At 45.7% G+C, this 18,415-nt stretch overlaps 1 protein-coding gene across 4 annotated transcripts in view; it reads left to right on the top strand.

Moving 5' to 3' along the window:
- The window catches only part of kif5ab (kinesin family member 5A, b), a 169,581-nt gene that overhangs the window by 78,972 nt on the left and 72,194 nt on the right, over positions 1-18,415 (top strand). For all 4 annotated transcript variants that reach the window (XM_052526447.1, XM_052526449.1, XM_052526448.1 and 1 more), the window contains exons 3-5: positions 4,572-4,645; positions 5,891-5,995; positions 15,445-15,493. In XM_052526447.1, coding sequence (XP_052382407.1) covers positions 4,572-4,645; positions 5,891-5,995; positions 15,445-15,493 — 228 coding nt within the window. The remainder of the gene's footprint in view (positions 1-4,571; positions 4,646-5,890; positions 5,996-15,444; positions 15,494-18,415) is intronic.

The following is an 18,415-nucleotide window of genomic DNA, read 5'->3' as shown; positions in this document are numbered from 1 at the left end:
GAGGTGGCAGCTAGTAGACCGGTGACGACGTGGCAGCTACCGCGAGCGCTGCCAGAACAGGGAGAGGTGGCAGCTAGTAGACCGGTGACGACGACCACCGAGCGCTGCCAGAACAGGGAGAGGTGGCCGCTAGTAGACCGGTGACGACGACCGCCGAGCACCGCTCGAACAGGAAGTGGAGACAAAACCAAAAGAAGGGATCGGTGGCAGCTAGTAGACTGGTAAGGACGACCGCCGAGCGTCGCCCAAACAGGAAGTGGAGCCACCTTCGGTAGGAGTCGTAACAGTGTCCGCCGAGAGTCGCCTCTTTCAACTGCTGTGGTGCTGAATCGCAGCCGGAATGAGGAGGGGGTGTTCGTAGACAGACAGGTTTGGTTATTTATTAGGCCTAATTCAAATGTTCATGCCTAGGACAAATGAACCTAGATTGTATTTGAAAACAATTGTGTTTTGTTGTTTATTAATTCAAATGTACATACAAATAGCCTATAGGACAGGTCATTCGCAAATTATATTATACAAACATTATACTTTGAAGTGTTTTATTCATGTGTAGAGGACATGTTTTTCTAGGTCAAATGTTTTTTTAAATGTTTAATTAAAATAAAAAAATGTATGATACCACATTTATGATTTAGAGCAAGGGACGGGCAATGTTTTGCTTTTTCAATGAAACCTGTCCTATTGGTATAGGCACATCAATGACACCTGTCCTATTGGTATAGGCACATCAATGACACCTGTCCTATTGGTATAGGCACATCAATGACACCTGTCCTATTGGTATAGGCACATCAATGGAACCTGTCCTATTGGTATAGATACATCAATGAAACCTGTCCTATTGGTATAGGAACATCAATGAAACCTGTCCTATTGGTATAGGTACATCAATGAAACCTGTCCTATTGGTATAGGTACATCAATGAAACCTGTCCTATTGGTATAGGAACATCAATGAAACCTGTCCTATTGGTATAGGAACATCAATGAAACCTGTCCTATTGGTATAGGAACATCAATGAAACCTGTCCTATTGGTATAGGTACACCAATGAAACCTGTCCTATTGGTATAGTAACATCAATGAAACCTGTCCTATTGGTATAGGCACATCAATGAAACCTGTCCTATTGGTATAGGCACATCAATGAAACCTGTCCTATTGGTATAGGTACATCAATGAAACCTGTCCTATTGGTATAGGTACATCAACGAAACCTGTCCTATTGGTATAGGAACATCAATGAAACCTGTCCTATTGGTATAGGAACATCAATGAAACCTGTCCTATTGGTATAGGCACATCAATGAAACCTGTCCTATTGGTATAGGAACATCAACGAAACCTGTCAGAATTGGTATAGGAACATCAATGAAACCTGTCCTATTGGTATAGGTACATCAATGAAACCTGTCCTATTGGTATAGGTACATCAATGAAACCTGTCCTATTGGTAAGGAACATCAATGAAACCTGTCCTATTGGTATGAACATCAATGAAACCTGTCCTATTGGTATAGGTACATCAATGAAACCTGTCATATTGGTATAGGAACATCAATGAAACCTGTCCTAATGGTATAGGTATTTCAAAAAATTGTGTATTGGTTTATTACATCAAATAAAACCTGTCCTATTGGTATAGGAACATCATTGAAATGTATATTATACAAACATTATCTTTGAAACCTGTTTTATTTGTGTAGAGGTACATGTTTTTCAATCAAATGTTTTTTAAATGTTTAATTAAAATCAATGAAACCTTTCCTGATTTGGTAGGGACGGGAACTTTTTCAATGACACCTGTCCTATTGGTATAGGAACATCAATGACACCTGTCCTATTGGTATAGGCACATCAATGAAACCTGTCCTATTGGTATAGGTACATCAATGAAACCTGTCCTATTGGTATAGGTACATCAATGAAACCTGTCCTATTGGTATAGGAACATCAATGAAACCTGTCCTATTGGTATAGGAACATCAATGAAACCTGTCCTATTGGTATAGGAACATCAATGAAACCTGTCCTATTGGTATAGGAACATCAATGAAACCTGTCCTATTGGTATAGGAACATCAATGAAACCTGTCCTATTGGTATAGGAACATCAATGAAACCTGTCCTATTGGTATAGGAACATCAATGAAACCTGTCCTATTGGTATAGGAACATCACTGAAACCTGGCCTATTGGTATAGAAACATCACTGAAACCTGTCCTATTGGTATAGGTACATCAATTAAACCTGTCCTATTGGTATAGGAACATCAATGAAACCTGTCCTATTGGTATAGGAACATCAATGAGACCTGTCCTATTGGTGTAGGTACACCAATGAAACCTGTCCTATTGGTATAGGAACATCAATGAAACCTGTCCTATTGGTATAGGAACATCACTGAAACCTGTCCTATTGGTATAGGTACATCAATGAAACCTGTCCTATTGGTATAGGAACATTACTGAAACCTGTCCTATTGGTATAGGAACATCACTGAAACCTGTCCTATTGGTATAGGAACATCTTTGTACTTTATTTTATTACAATGTAATTTTTTTATTCTATTAAGATGAATTCCAATGATCTAAATGTGATTTTGAGCCCTGTGGGGGGACGCCCTAAAGCATTATTATACACCCCAGTGCAAATGGATGTTTGGTAAATTTGTTCAAATGTCAGGTCAATTTACCGTCACGTTGTCCGGCGCAACCCATATTTTCGCAACGGAAACCCTGGTGTGTCACGCCCTCTGGGTCACGCCCACCTCTGGGTCACGCCCACCTCTGGGTCACGCCCACATCTGGGTCTCGCCGCCCTCTGGGTCACGCCCTCTGGGTCACGTCCTCTGGGTCACGTCCTCTGGGTCACGCCCTCTGGGTCACGCCCACCTCTGGGTCACGCCCTCTGGGTCACGCCCTCTGGGTCACGCCCTCTGGGTCACGCCCTCTGGGTCACGCCCGCTGGGTGGGCAAGAATTTAGATCCTGGTGCAGCCAGAGAGGGCTATGGGCTGATTGATGAGGCCGTTCTGTTTTTTTTCTCTCGATCTAACATGTATTTTCTGTCTCCTAACCAGATGGTTTTACAGTAAAACTACCATCCTCTCTCTATCCCCTGTCTGTCTCCTGTCTCCTAACCAGATGGTTTAACAGTAAAACTACCATCCTCTCTCTATCCCCTGTCTGTCTCCTGTCTCCTAACCAGATGGTTTTACAGTAAAACTACCATCCTCTCTCTATCCCCTGTCTGTCTCCTGTCTCCTAACCAGATGGTTTTACAGTAAAACTACCATCCTCTCTCTGTCCCCTGTCTGTCTCCTGTCTCCTAACCAGATGGTTTTACAGTAAAACTACCATCCTCTCTCTATCCCCTGTCTGTCTCCTGTCTCCTAACCAGATGGTTTTACAGTAAAACTACCATCCTCTCTCTATCCCCTGTCTGTCTCCTGTCTCCTAACCAGATGGTTTTACAGTAAAACTACCATCCTCTCTCTGTCCCCTGTCTGTCTCCTGTCTCCTAACCAGATGGTTTTACAGTAAAACTACCATCCTCTCTCTATCCCCTGTCTGTCTCCTGTCTCCTAACCAGATGGTTTTACAGTAAAACTACCATCCTCTCTCTATCCCCTGTCTGTCTCCTGTCTCCTAACCAGATGGTTTTACAGTAAAACTACCATCCTCTCTCTATCCCCTGTCTGTCTCCTGTCTCCTAACCAGATGGTTTTACAGTAAAACTACCATCCTCTCTCTATCCCCTGTCTGTCTCCTGTCTCCTAACCAGATGGTTTTACAGTAAAACTACCATCCTCTCTCTATCCCCTGTCTGTCTCCTGTCTCCTAACCAGATGGTTTTACAGTAAAACTACCATCCTCTCTCTGTCCCCTGTCTGTCTCCTGTCTCCTAACCAGATGGTTTTACAGTAAAACTACCATCCTCTCTCTATCCCCTGTCTGTCTCCTGTCTCCTAACCAGATGGTTTTACAGTAAAACTACCATCCTCTCCCTATCCACTGTCTGTCTCCTGTCTCCTAACCAGATGGTTTTACAGTAAAACTACCATCCTCTCTCTATCCCCTGTCTGTCTTCTGTCTTCTAACCAGATGTTTTTACAGTAAAACTACCATCCTCTCTCTATCCCCTGTCTGTCTCCTGTCTCCTAACCAGATGGTTTTACAGTAAAACTACCATCCTCTCTCTGTCCCCTGTCTGTCTCCTGTCTCCTAACCAGATTGTTTTACAGTAAAACTACCATCCTCTCTCTGTCCCCTGTCTGTCTCCTGTCTCCTAACCAGATGGTTTTACAGTAAAACTACCATCCTCTCTCTATCCCCTGTCTGTCTCCTGTCTCCTAACCAGATGGTTTTGCAGTAAAACTACCATCCTCTCTCTATCCCCTGTCTGTCTCCTGTCTCCTAACCAGATGGTTTTACAGTAAAACTACCATCCTCTCTCTGTCCCCTGCCTGTCTCCTGTCTCCTAACCAGATGGTTTTACAGTAAAATTCCATGCAGCTTTCTCTAGATGTATTGTTCCGTTGAACACATTCTTTCTCCTGTCTCTAGATGTTCTGGGGGGATACAATGGCACCATATTCGCCTACGGACAGACCTCCTCTGGAAAGACTCACACTATGGAGGTCAGTGTACGGCAGGGTTTGGAGAGACCTCTTTGTAGACTATTTCCTGTAAAAAAAAAGAAAAAAGGAGAGTCTGTGTTCCAAATGGAACCGTATTCCTTCTGTTGGCACTACCACTACCGGAGAATGAGTTTACACCTGCAGTCCGAGTGTAGTACCCTTAATGTTGACAATGTATTGTTCCAGCCCAGCACAAGCACACCTAATTCAACTAATCAATGGTTTGATGATTAGTTGAAGAGCTGACTGGGATGTAGTTGTGCCAGGCTTGCGCAGAAATGGTGCATCGCTGTATTGGGTGTACCGGAGGATGACCTCGGTTGAGAAACACAGTAGTTCAAGTCCCCACGGCTTTAAATGATTTACGGTCCTGCCTCCTCTCCTGTAAATATCTTCTGAACCAAGTTAAGTCCCTGTCCCCTGTTCCTCCTTCTTTTCCGCCTCCCTCTCTCCCCTTCATATTTTCACATTATTTTTCGCCCACTCTTCCTCTAACCTCCCTCTCCCTCCCTCTTCTCTCCTCCTCTCTTTCTCCCTCTTCTCTCCTCCTCTCTTTCTCCCTCTCCTCCTCTCTCTCCATCTCCTCCTCTCTAACTCCCCTTTTCCCTCTTCCCCTCTTCTCTACTCCACTCTCTCTCTCCCTCTTCTCTTCTCTCCTCCTCCCTAACTCCCCTCTCCTCCTACCTCTCCCCCCTCTCCTCCTCCCTCTCCCTAACTCTTCCTCTAACTCCTCCCTAACTTCCCCTCCTCCTCCTAACTCCCCCTCTTCCTCCAACTCCTATCCCCCTCTTCTCTCTAACTCTCCCTCTTCTCTCCTCCTCCCTAACTCCCCCTCTCCTCCTCCCTATCTCCCTCTTCTCTCCAACTCTCTAACTCTCCATCTCCAAATCTCTAACTCCCCCTCTCCTCCCCCTCTTCCCATCTTCTCTCCTCCTCTCTAGCTCCCCCTCTTCTCTCTCATCCTCTCTAGCTCCCCCTCTTCTCTCTCCCCCTCTCTAACTCCTCCCTTCTCCTACCTAACTCTCCCTCTTCTCTCTTCTCCTACCTAACTCTCCCTCTTCTCTCTTCTCCTACCTAACTCTCCCTCTTCTCTCTTCTCCTACCTTACTCTCCCTCTTCTCTCTTCTCCTACCTTACTCTCCCTCTTCTCTCTTCTCCTACCTTACTCTCCCTCTTCTCTCTCTTCTCCTACCTAACTCTCCCTCTTCTCTCCTCACTAACTCCCTCTCTTCTCTCCTCTTTCAGGGCAAGCTTCATGACCCACATGGGATGGGGATCATCCCCAGAATTGCAGAGGACATCTTCAATCACATATTCGCCATGGATGAAAACCTGGAGTTCCACATTAAGGTCTGCACTCTATTGACAATGACACCGTCTGCCTGCACCAGGGCTGTTACGGTGACTGTATTACCCCCACACCTGCTGTCATGAGTCCTGACCAGGGCTGTTACGGTGACTGTATTACCCCCACACCTGCTGTCATGAGTCCTGACCAGGGCTGTTACGGTGACTGTATTACCCCCACACCTGCTGTCATGAGTCATGACCAGGGCTGTTACGGTGACTGTATTACCCCCACACCTTCTGTCATGAGTCAGGACCAGGGCTGTTACGGTGACTGTATTACCCCCACACCTGCTGTCATGAGTCCTGACCAGGGCTGTTACGGTGACTGTATTACCCCCACACCTGCTGTCATGAGTCCTGACCAGGGCTGTTACGGTGACTGTATTACCCCCACACCTGCTGTCATGAGTCCTGACCAGGGCTGTTACGGTGACTGTATTACCCCCACACCTGCTGTCATGAGTCATGACCAGGGCTGTTACGGTGACTGTATTACCCCCACACCTGCTGTCATGAGTCATGACCAGGGCTGTTACGGTGACTGTATTACCCCCACACCTGCTGTCATGAGTCATGACCAGGGCTGTTACGGTGACTGTATTACCCCCACACCTGCTGTCATGAGTCATGACCAGGGCTGTTACGGTGACTGTATTACCCCCACACCTTCTGTCATGAGTCAGGACCAGGGCTGTTACGGTGACTGTATTACCCCCACACCTGCTGTCATGAGTCCTGACCAGGGCTGTTACGGTGACCGTATTACCCTCACACCTGCTGTCAGGAGTCATGACCAGGGCTGTTACGGTGACTGTTTTACCCCCACACCTGCTGTCATGAGTCATGAAGGCAGTCAAATACCAGGTGACTGTTTCGTCACGGTAATTAGGCATCTCCAAGCTCTGATACTACTTGTGAATGAATCCCAGCATAAGAAACAATTCCTTTTTTTTGCGACTTCTTCAAATTATAGTAGCACACCTCATGTAGCTTAGTCCATAGACCTATATGTTTTAATAAGGTTAGTATCACATCTCATGTAGCCTAGCCCATAGTCCTATAAGGTTAGTATCACACCTCATGTAGTCTAGCCCATAGTCCTATAAGGTTAGTATCACACCTCATGTAGCCTAGCCCATAGTCCTATAAGGTTAGTATCACACCTCATGTAGCCTAGTCCATAGTCCTATAAGGTTAGTATCACACCTCATAGTCTAGCCCATAGTCCTATAAGGTTAGTATCACACCTCATGTAGCCTAGCCCATAGTCCTATAAGGTTAGTATCACACCTCATGTAGCCTAGCCCATAGTCCTATAAGGTTAGTATCACACCTCATGTAGCCTAGCCCATAGTCCTATAAGGTTAGTATCACACCTCATGTAGCCTAGTCCATAGTCCTATAAGGTTAGTATCACACCTCATGTAGCCTAGTCCATAGTCCTATAAGGTTAGTATCACACCTCATGCCTAGTCCATAGGCCTATAGTTTTGATAAGGTTAGTATCACACCTCATGTAGCCTAGTCCATAGTCCTATAAGGTTTGTATCACACCTCATGTATTCTATAGCCCATAGTCCTATCTGTTTTGATATGGTTTGTATCACACCTCATGTAGCCTAGCCCATAGTCCTATAAGGTTAGTATCACACCTCATGTAGCCTAGCCCATAGTCCTATAAGGTTAGTATCACACCTCATGTAGCCTAGCCCATAGGCCTATATGTTTTGATAAGGTTTGTATCACAACTAAAGTGGCCAAATAACTTCTTAAAATGAAGCACATTAATCCGCTGTAGTGGAAATGTCAGTACTGAGAGAGACTTTATCTTTATTCAACATTGATTCATTATTTGCTGTTCTGATACCGGCGACTGCACACTCCAGGTTGTGTTGCCGAGAGCTTAACTGATAATGAAAAAATAGCCATCTTATATATGCCCTAAATGCCCAGTCAGTCATTTCTACCGTTCCCATAAGCCACCTTGGTCCATCTCCTGGTTATCTGCACAGGATGTTGTTTTACTTCCAACCCGGCCTAGTTTCCCAGATGCCAGGAAGATGAGACAACGAGACATTGTTCTAAACTCTTCTAGGATATCTCTATCTCTATCTCTATCTCAATCTCCATCTCTATCCCCATCTCTATCTCTATCTCTATCTATATCCCCATCTCTATCTCCATCTCCATCTCTATCCCCATCTCCATCTCCATCTCTATCTCTATCTATATCCCCATCTCTATCTCCACCTCCATCTCTATCAATTCAATTCAAGGGCTTTATCTACATCTCTATCTCTATCCCCATCTCCATCTCCATCTCTATCTCTATCCCCATCTCCATCTCCATCTCCATCTCATTCTCTATCTCTATCTCCATCTCCATCTCTATCTCTATCTCTATCTCCATCTCCATCTCAATCACCATGTCTATCTCTATCTCCATCTCCATCTCTATCTAGAGTCACACACAAACATCTTTTCTATAGAATGCCAGCTTTTAGAAGTTTATCACAAAGTCATTGTCAGCTCAAGCTATCCTTACCAAAACCCATTTCTTTAGCCAGATGCCCAGACTAACTGCAGGAAGCGAAAGTAAACACCATACCAACTCAGCATTAGCAGGCCAGTCTTACTCTTAGTTAAATATATAACCGTTTACTATTAATATCAAACAAATCAGGTAAGTATGTACTGTTTCCCTGACACCCCTTTACAAGGGGTGTAGAGCCCAACTAGTATTAACAAGGGGTGTAAAGCCTAACTAGTATTAACATGGGGTTTAGAGCCTAACTAGTATTAACAAGGGGTGTAGAGCCTAACTAGTATTAACAAGGAGAGCCCTAGTATTAACAAGGGGTGTAGAGCCTAACTAGTATTAACAAGGGGTTTAGAGCCTAACTAGTATTAACAGGGGGTGTAGAGCCTAACTAGTATTAACAAGGAGTGTAGAGCCTAACTAGTATTAACAGGGGGTGTAGAGCCTAACTAGTATTAACAAGGGGTGTAGAGCCTAACTAGTATATATAAGCAGCGTGTGAGTTTCATGTTTGGGGAAGATAGTTTTCACCATAAAATGCACCTTTATAATAAAAGCATTACATGTATAATTGTATTTGCAGTCTCTTTTGATAATGGTGTTTTCCGCTAATGGAACATTCATGCTTATAGCCTACTGCTGTGTTCGCATTGCTGCGCTTATAATGTGAAGAAATAGCCTAATAGTTCATCAACATTTTAAGCTAAACGTTCTGGTCTGTTGCGTCAGCCACATTGCATAAAAAATGTGTTTTGATGCTTGTGGTTGTATTAATATGGGATCTATCTCATCCCTCAACTGTCCCAGACTATGTTTTAATATGGGATCTATCTCATCCCTCAACTGTCCCAGACTATGTTTTAATATGGGATCTATCTCATCCCTCAACTGTCCCAGACTATGTTTTAATATGGGGATCTATCTCATCCCACAACTGTCCCAGACTATGTTTTAATATGGGATCTATCTCATCCCTCAACTGTCCCAGACTATGTTTTAATATGGGATCTATCTCATCCCACAACTGTCCCAGACTATGTTTTAATATGGGATCTATCTCATCCCACAACTGTCCCAGACTATGTTTTAATATGGGATCTATCTCATCCCACAACAGTCCCAGACTATGTTTTAATATGGGATCTATCTCATCCCACAACTGTCCCAGACTATGTTTTAATATGGGGATCTATCTCATCCCACAACTGTCCCAGACTATGTTTTAATATGGGATCTATCACATCCCACAACTGTCCCAGACTATGTTTTAATATGGGATCTATCGCATCCCACAACTGTCCCAGACTACGTTTTAATATGGGGATCTATCTCATCCCACAACTGTCCCAGACTACGTTTTAATATGGGGATCTATCGCATCCCACAACTGTCCCAGACTACGTTTTAATATGGGATCTATCTCATCCCACAACTGTCCCAGACTATGTTTTAATATGGGATCTATCTCATCCCTCAACTGTCCCAGACTATGTTTTAATATGGGATCTATCTCATCCCTCAACTGTCCCAGACTATGTTTTAATATGGGATCTATCTCATCCCACAACTGTCCCAGACTATGTTTTAATATGGGATCTATCTCATCCCTCAACTGTCCCAGACTATGTTTTAATATGGGATCTATCTCATCCCACAACTGTCCCAGACTATGTTTTAATATGGGATCTATCTCATCCCTCAACTGTCCCAGACTACGTTTTAATATGGGGATCTATCACATCCCACAACTGTCCCAGACTATGTTTTAATATGGGATCTATCTCATCCCTCAACTGTCCCAGACTATGTTTTAATATGGGGATCTATCTCATCCCTCAACTGTCCCAGACTATGTTTGGAATATGTATTTCTCGCACAGAGTAGAATAGGTCGACTTTTGTACTGTGGGGGATAGTTGATTGATATAGGCTAGTGCTTTTGCTGTTCTTTAGGCCTACTCATCTTGTCGACCGACGAAAAGTAAATGTGGAACGTTCTTCCAATATCTTTAATATGCACCTCTGAATTGGATAAGGACCTGCACAGTTGCGTTCCCGATGTGAATCACGTGATGTAGCGAGCAGCACTCAGGGAGAAGGGCACGCCGTCACTGCCTGCAAACGGCATGGATTTCTTTTTTAGGGGGCATTACGGCCACACAAAGGGGATGCCGCCGCGAAATTCTAGGCATTATCAAGTACTTGTCAAATTGTGAATGAGAGACTGATGAAGTGTGTTCAGCCTGGGCGCAAAAAAACTAAACTAATGCCTTTCAAGCAACTTCTTTCAAATCATCATTAAAGATGCATCATGCAGCCTTACAATGTAGTCAAAATCTAAACATATAGCCCAACCTTTTGTAGAACAACCAACGTTACATTAATTACTCTGAATGAAGCATATAGCCCAACCTTTTGTAGAACAACCAACGTTACATTAATTACTCTGAATGAAGCATATAGCCCAACCTTTTGTAGAACAACCAACGTTACATTAATTACTCTGAATGAAGCATATAGCCCAACCTTTTGTAGAACAACCAACGTTACATTAATTACTCTGAATGAAGCATATAGCCCAACCTTTTGTAGAACAACCAACGTTACATTAATTACTCTGAATGAAGCATATAGCCCAACCTTTTGTAGAACAACCAACGTTGTTCTCTCTATCTCTCTTTCATCTATCCCCTCACCTGTCTCTCTGTCATCTCTGTCATCTATCCCCTCACCTGTCTCTCTTTCATCTATCCCCACACCTGTCTCTCTGTCATCTATCCCCTCCCCTATCTCTCTGTCATATATCCCCTCACCTGTCTCTCTGTCATCTATCCCCTCCCCTATCTCTCTGTCATATATCCCCACACCTGTCTCTCTGATCATCTATCCCCTCACCTGTCTCTCTGTCATCTATCCCCTCACCTGTCTCTCTGTCATCTATCCCCTCCCCTATCTCTCAGTCATCTATCCCCTCACCTGTCTCTCTGTCATCTATCCCCTCACCTGTCTCTCTGTCATCTATCCCTCACCTGTCTCTCTTTCATCTCTCCCCTCACCTGTCTCTCTGTCATCTATCCCTCACCTGTCTCTCTGTCATCTATCCCTCCCTATCTCTCTGTCATCTATCCCCTCACCTGTCTCTCTGTCATCTATCCCCTCCCCTATCTCTCTGTCATCTATCCCCTCACCCGTCTCTCTGTCATCTATCCCTCACCTGTTTCTCTTTCATCTATCCCCTCACCTGTCTCTCTTTCATCTATCCCTCGCCTGTCTCTCTTTCATCTATCCCCTCACCTGTCTCTCTGTCATCTATCCCCACCTGTCTCTCTGTCATCTATCCCTCACCCGTCTCTCTGTCATCTATCCCCTCCCCTATCTCTCTGTCATCTATCCCCTCACCTGTCTCTCTGTCATCTATCCCCTCCCCTATCTCTCTGTCATCTATCCCCTCACCTGTCTCTCTGTCATCTATCCCCTCACCTGTCTCTCTGTCATCTATCCCCTCCCCTGTCTCTCTGTCATCTATCCCCTCACCTGTCTCTCTTTCATCTATCCCCTCCCTATCTCTCTGTCATCTATCCCCTCACCTGTCTCTCTGTCATCTATCCCCTCCCTATCTCTCTGTCATCTATCCCTCACCTGTTTCTCTTTCATCTATCCCTCACCTGTCTCTCTTTCATCTATCCCCTCACCTGTCTCTCTGTCATCTATCCCCACACCTGTCTCTCTTTCATCTATCCCCTCACCTGTCTCTCTGTCATCTATCCCCACACCTGTCTCTCTGTCATCTATCCCCTCACCCCGTCTCTCTGTCATCTGTCCCTCACCTGTCTCTCTGTCATCTATCGTCTCTCCGTCATCTGTCCCCTCACCTGTCTCTCTGTCATCTATCCCCTCACCTGTCTCTCTTTCATCTATCCCCTCTGTCATCTGTCCCCTCACCTGTCTCTCTGTCATCTATCCCCTCACCTGTCTCTCTGTCATCTATCCCCTCACCTGTCTCTCTTTCATCTATCCCCTCACCTGTCTCTCTGATCATCTATCCCCTCACCTGTCTCTCTTTCATCTATCCCCTCACCTGTCTCTCTTTCATCTATCCCCTCTGTCATCTGTCCCCTCACCTGTCTCTCTGTCATCTATCCCCTCACCTGTCTCTCTGTCATCTATCCCCTCACCTGTCTCTCTGTCATCTATCCCCTCACCTGTCTCTCTGTCATCTATCCCCTCACCTGTCTCTCTGTCATCTATCCCCTCACCTGTCTCTCTGTCATCTATCCCCTCACCTGTCTCTCTGTCATCTATCCCCTCACCTGTCTCTCTGTCATCTATCCCCTCACCTGTCTCTCTTTCATCTCTCCCCTCACCTGTCTCTCTGTCATCTGTCCCCTCACCTGTCTCTCTGTCATCTATCCCCTCACCCGACTCTCTGTCATCTATCATCTCTCTGTCATCTATCCCCTCACCTGTCTCTCTGTCATCTATCCCCTCACCTGTCTCTCTGTCATCTATCCCTACACCTCTCTCTCTGTCATCTATCCCCTCACTTGTCTCTCTGTCATCTATCCCCTCACCTGTCTCTCTGTCATCTATCCCCTCACCTGTCTCTCTTTCATCTATCCCCTCACCTGTCTCTCTGTCATCTATCCCCTCACCTGTCTCTCTGTCATCTATCCCTCACCTGTCTCTCTGTCATCTATCCCCTCACCTGTCTCTCTGTCATCTATCCCCTCACCTGTCTCTCTGTCATCTATCCCCTCACCTGTCTCTCTGTCATCTATCCCCACACCTGTCTCTCTGTCATCTATCCCTCACCTGTCTCTCTGTCATCGATCCCTCACCTGTCTCTCTGTCATCTATCCCTCACCTGTCTCTCTGTCATCTATCCCCACACCTGTCTCTCTGTCATCTATCCCTCACCTCTCTCTCTATCTAGTTCATCTATCCCCTCACCTGTCTCTCTTTCATCTATCCCCTCACCTGTCTCTCTGTCATCTATCCCCTCACCTGTCTCTCTGTCATCTATCCCCTCACCTGTCTCTCTGTCATCTATCCCCTCACCTGTCTCTCTGTCATCTATCCCCTCACCTGTCTCTCTGTCATCTATCCCCTCACCTGTCTCTCTGTCATCTATCCCCTCACCTGTCTCTCTGTCATCTATCCCCTCACCTGTCTCTCTTTCATCTATCCCCTCACCTGTCTCTCTGTCATCTATCCCCTCACCTGTCTCTCTGTCATCTATCCCCACACCTGTCTCTCTATCTAGTTCATCTATCTAGTGGATGACATCACCACTCTCCTTTTTTGGTGTCCTAGATCTGAATATCCGTAAGCTAACTCTTCCTGGTTTTTGTCTCAAAGTCATACAGAACACTGGACCAGACTTCAGCACCGTTTAACCATACCTGAGGGTGGGATGTCTGTGTTCCTCCGTGATTCTCTGGTCTGTACTGACAACAGGTTGTTCTACACCAGTAGACTGGTGTCCCAGATATCTAAAGCCCTCTGGCTGTTATTGCCATTCTCCGATAGTCCAGGGGAGTTGGCTAAAGCTGTGATTCTCAACCAGCTGTCGCTAGAACCCTAGGAGGTCTTCAGAGAGCTTTCAATGGGTCCCTTGGGAACAGAAAAGAGAGTTCTACATCAAGATCTGTACTGTGTAGTTCTGCACCAGTATCCTGGTGTCCCAGATATCTGTACTCTCTATACTCTAAACCCCTCTGGTTGTTATTGCCATTCTCCAAGGGAGAGGAGCAGAGGATTTGGCTAAAACACATCTGGGACCGGACCAAACTAGGATACCAACTAGCCATAACTGAGAACAACTGTGACATGTCTGAATCCACCATAAACCTCTATAATCATTGGAGTGGATGTGTCTGCTAGTCTGGCTATTATTTTCTGGCTATTATTGTCCTGCCATAGTATATAGATAATAATTTCTATGGTAATGTACAATGTTAATTCAAATGATGCTAATGCCGCGTTCACGGTATGTCGGAAATTTGAAAAGTAAGTTATTTTGCATAGAGCTTCCTATTGGTTGATTCTGGTACCTCCCAAGTGGGAAACTCAGGATCTGACTCTTCCACCTAGGTTAGCAAGTCGGAAATGTAGGCGTTTCTGACATGACGTGAACGCGGCATAACTGATTTGGCTCATGCAGTGGAATGTATCTGTTGTACTGTCAGGTTGAGTTGACTCAGCAATTCACAGCACCTGATTTTATTTCCTGGCATGGATACAATCAAAATGGCTGCCAGACCATCCATTATGCATTTTTTACCTTTATTTAACTAGGCAGGTCAGTTTAAGAACAAATTCTTATTTTCAATGACGGCCAATGACAGCCAGTGGGTTAACTGCCTGTTCAGGGGCAGAACGACAGATTTGTACCTTGTCAGCTCAGGGATTCGAACTTGCAACCTTCCGGTTACTGGTCCAACACTCTAACCACTAGGCTACCCTGCACGCCATCATTGACTTGAATTGGTCTTGACATCTGTTCTTTTCATTATATTTCTATGCATAGCCCTCTGTCATCACTGGAGTTTCTGTGGATGTATACTGTATCCATTATATTTAATAAAACATCACAAACATCAGTATTTAGTAAAAAAAAAACATAAAGTTCTGGAACAAACCAGTCTGCTGCATCAGGTTATTATCACTGACAACTGTGTCTGTATTCATGGACTCTGGACTGATGGATTGTATATGAATACTAAATGTGCATTTGCCTAAATCACAACTCTTTTTTAACAATCTCTGCACCCAGAACCACATCTCTGTGTTTACTGTAGACTATCTAACATTTAATGCCAGTTCATCATTATTTGGCAGATTCGTATAATCAGTCCACTTTCCTCTCAAAGATGAGTTTCTCTCAATGTGTTCTCTCCTCTCTTCACCAGGTGTCCTATTTTGAAATTTACATGGACAAAATCCGGGACCTTCTGGATGGTAAGTAATGTGTCATGTTGAAGAGTCTTCTGTGTGTGTACAACAGTAAAATGAAGTAAAATGAAGTTATAGATCCCTGTAGGGAGTCTGAGCCTATTATAGTAGGGAGGGAGAGAGAGAGAGAGAGAGAGAGAGAGAGAGAGAGAGAGAGAGAGAGAGAGAGAGAGAGACTCTAGTATTTCAAAAATAGGTTTTATCCTCTCACACTCCATAAAACAGTGAAAATGTATCTTATATTACATAAAGGACATCTCCGACATCTGAATTAATAACATATACAAAAGTATTAACTGCAGTGATGCCATGCAAAACCCTCCATTGCATATCACCAGTACCCTTTAGTACCGGTGGCTTGTACAGTGATCTCCATGCTGGCTTTACCTTGTCATCAACACCCCCCATTACATATCACCAGTCCCCTTTAGTAATGGTGGCTTGTATAGTGTTCTCCATGCTGCCACTCCAAGGAGTGTCTTTTCAATTAATCTTTATTTACCTCTTCCAACCCCACCTCTTCCAACCCCACCTCTTCCAACCCCACCTCTTCCAACCCCACCTCATCCAACCCCACCTCTTCCAACCCCACCTCTTCCAACCCCACCTCTTCCAACCCCACCTCATCCAACCCCACCTCTTCCAACCCCACCTCTTCCAAACCCACCTCTTCCAACCCCACCTCTTCCAATCCCACCTCTTCCAACCCCACCTCTTCCAACCCCACCTCATCCAACCCCACCTCTTCCAACCCCACCTCTTCCAACCCCACCTCTTCCAAACCCACCTCTTCCAACCCCACCTCTTCCAACCCCACCTCATCCAACCCCACCTCTTCCAAACCCACCTCTTCCAACCCCACCTCTTCCAATCCCACCTCTTCCAACCCCACCTCTTCCAACCCCACCTCATCCAATCACACCTCTTCCAACCCCACCTCTTCCAACCCTCTCAAATCCAGTAATAAAGCCTTTCTGTCTGACTCTGGGATATTGGGTGTAATCCTTAGTCTGGGAAATGGGGCGTCTTCATCTTGTCTTTTTGTAGTAACTCTTGAGCATAATCCCCTCTTCTGCTGATAGAGCCTTCCTGCAACTTTCCAGCAGTTGTCCGACAATCCTTTCCGACCCCACCCCCAAATGTTCAGCCACCCGTCCTCCATCCATTAATGTGGGCCCAGCCATGTCCATTAATTTCCTTAGGGTGATGATTTTGCCCTTCAGCATCATCTTGGAGAAGTGTGAAATAGCTTCAGTTATTACAATCCAGTCTTGCCCCAAACACCAGCGGTTCCTCCAGCAGCCAATGCACTGACTCAGCCTTAGTGCGTCTGGACACCTTCGTTATACTCCAAACCCTAAGAAGGCCTCTGTAAAACGGAGGTACTCCATCCCTCGAACTCTGGCTACTATCAACCAAAAATAAAGCCTTCTTTAAATCCAATCCCCCTACCTGCTGTAACACCAGACCTGCCACCCCTCTCCACACCACATTTTCCGGTCCAAAAAGCACCCTTTGAATAAACTGAAACCGGAAAGCAGTAGCCCAACTAGCAAGATGTACAAGTCCATGTCCCCCCTCCTCTTTTGACAAATACGGGACACTTTGTGGAACCCAATGATATTTATCCCCCCCCCAAAAAAATCTACAATAATTGCCTGTAGGCCAGAAAGCCTGACTGTGGCTCTGAACATGACAACCGATGCCACAGTGCAGAGGCAACCACATTATCAACAATAATAGTGACCCCCCCCAAATGACATTCTAGATATCAACCACCACCATCTCCTCATCCTCCCGTCCACCATTTCAACCACCCCATTCCAATTGTTTTCCTTCGTCCCCTCGTCCCCCAGCTACACTCCAAGATACTTGAACCCTCCCTTCCACCATTCCAACCCCCTGGCAAAGCCATGATCCCTCATCCCCAGCTACACTCCAAGATACTTGAACCCTCCTTCCAACATTCCACCCCCCTGGCAAAGCCATGATCCCTCATCCCCCAGCTACACTCCAAGATACTTGAACCCTCCCTTCCAACATTCCCCCTGGCAAAGCCATGATCCCTCATCCCCCAGCTACACTCCAAGATACTTGAACCCTCCTTCCAACATTCCACCCCCGAGCAAAGCCATGATCCCTCATCCCCCAGCTACACTCCAAGATACTTGAACCCTCCTTCCAACATCCCCCCAGCAAAGCCATGATCCCTCATCCCCCAGCTACACTCCAAGATACTTGAACCCTCCCTTCCAACATCCCCCCAGCAAAGCCATGATCCCTCATCCCCCAGGTACACTCCAAGATACTTGAACCCTCCTTCCAACATTCCACCCCCCTGGCAAAGCCATGATCCCTCATCCCCAGCTACACTCCAAGATACTTGAACCCTCCTTCCAACATTCCCCCCCCTGGCAAAGCCATGATCCCTCATCCCCCAGCTACACTCCAAGATACTTGAACCCTCCCTTCCAACATTCCCCCCTGGCAAAGCCATGATCCCTCATCCCCCAGCTACACTCCAAGATACTTGAACCCTCCCTTTCAACATTCCACCCCCCCCAGCAAAGCCATGATCCTCATCCCCAGCTACACTCCAAGATACTTGAACTCTCCTTCCAACATTCCCCCAACAAAGCCATGATCCCTCATCCCCAGCTACACTCCAAGATACTTGAACCCTCCCTTCACCCAACATCCCCCCAGCAAAGCCATGATCCCTCATCCCCCAGCTACACTCCAAGATACTTGAACCCTCCCTTCCAACATTCCCCCCAGCAAAGCCATGATCCCTCATCCCCCAGCTACACTCCAAGATACTTGAACCCTCCCTTCCACCATTCCACCCCCCACCCTGGCAAAGCCATGATCCCTCATCCCCCAGCTACACTCCAAGATACTTGAACCCTCCCTTCCACCATTCCACCC

Source organism: Oncorhynchus keta, chromosome 10 (genome assembly GCF_023373465.1).
Source record: "Oncorhynchus keta strain PuntledgeMale-10-30-2019 chromosome 10, Oket_V2, whole genome shotgun sequence".
Taxonomy (NCBI): Eukaryota; Metazoa; Chordata; class Actinopteri; order Salmoniformes; family Salmonidae; genus Oncorhynchus; species Oncorhynchus keta.
This window is presented reverse-complemented; position numbering and strand designations above follow the sequence as displayed.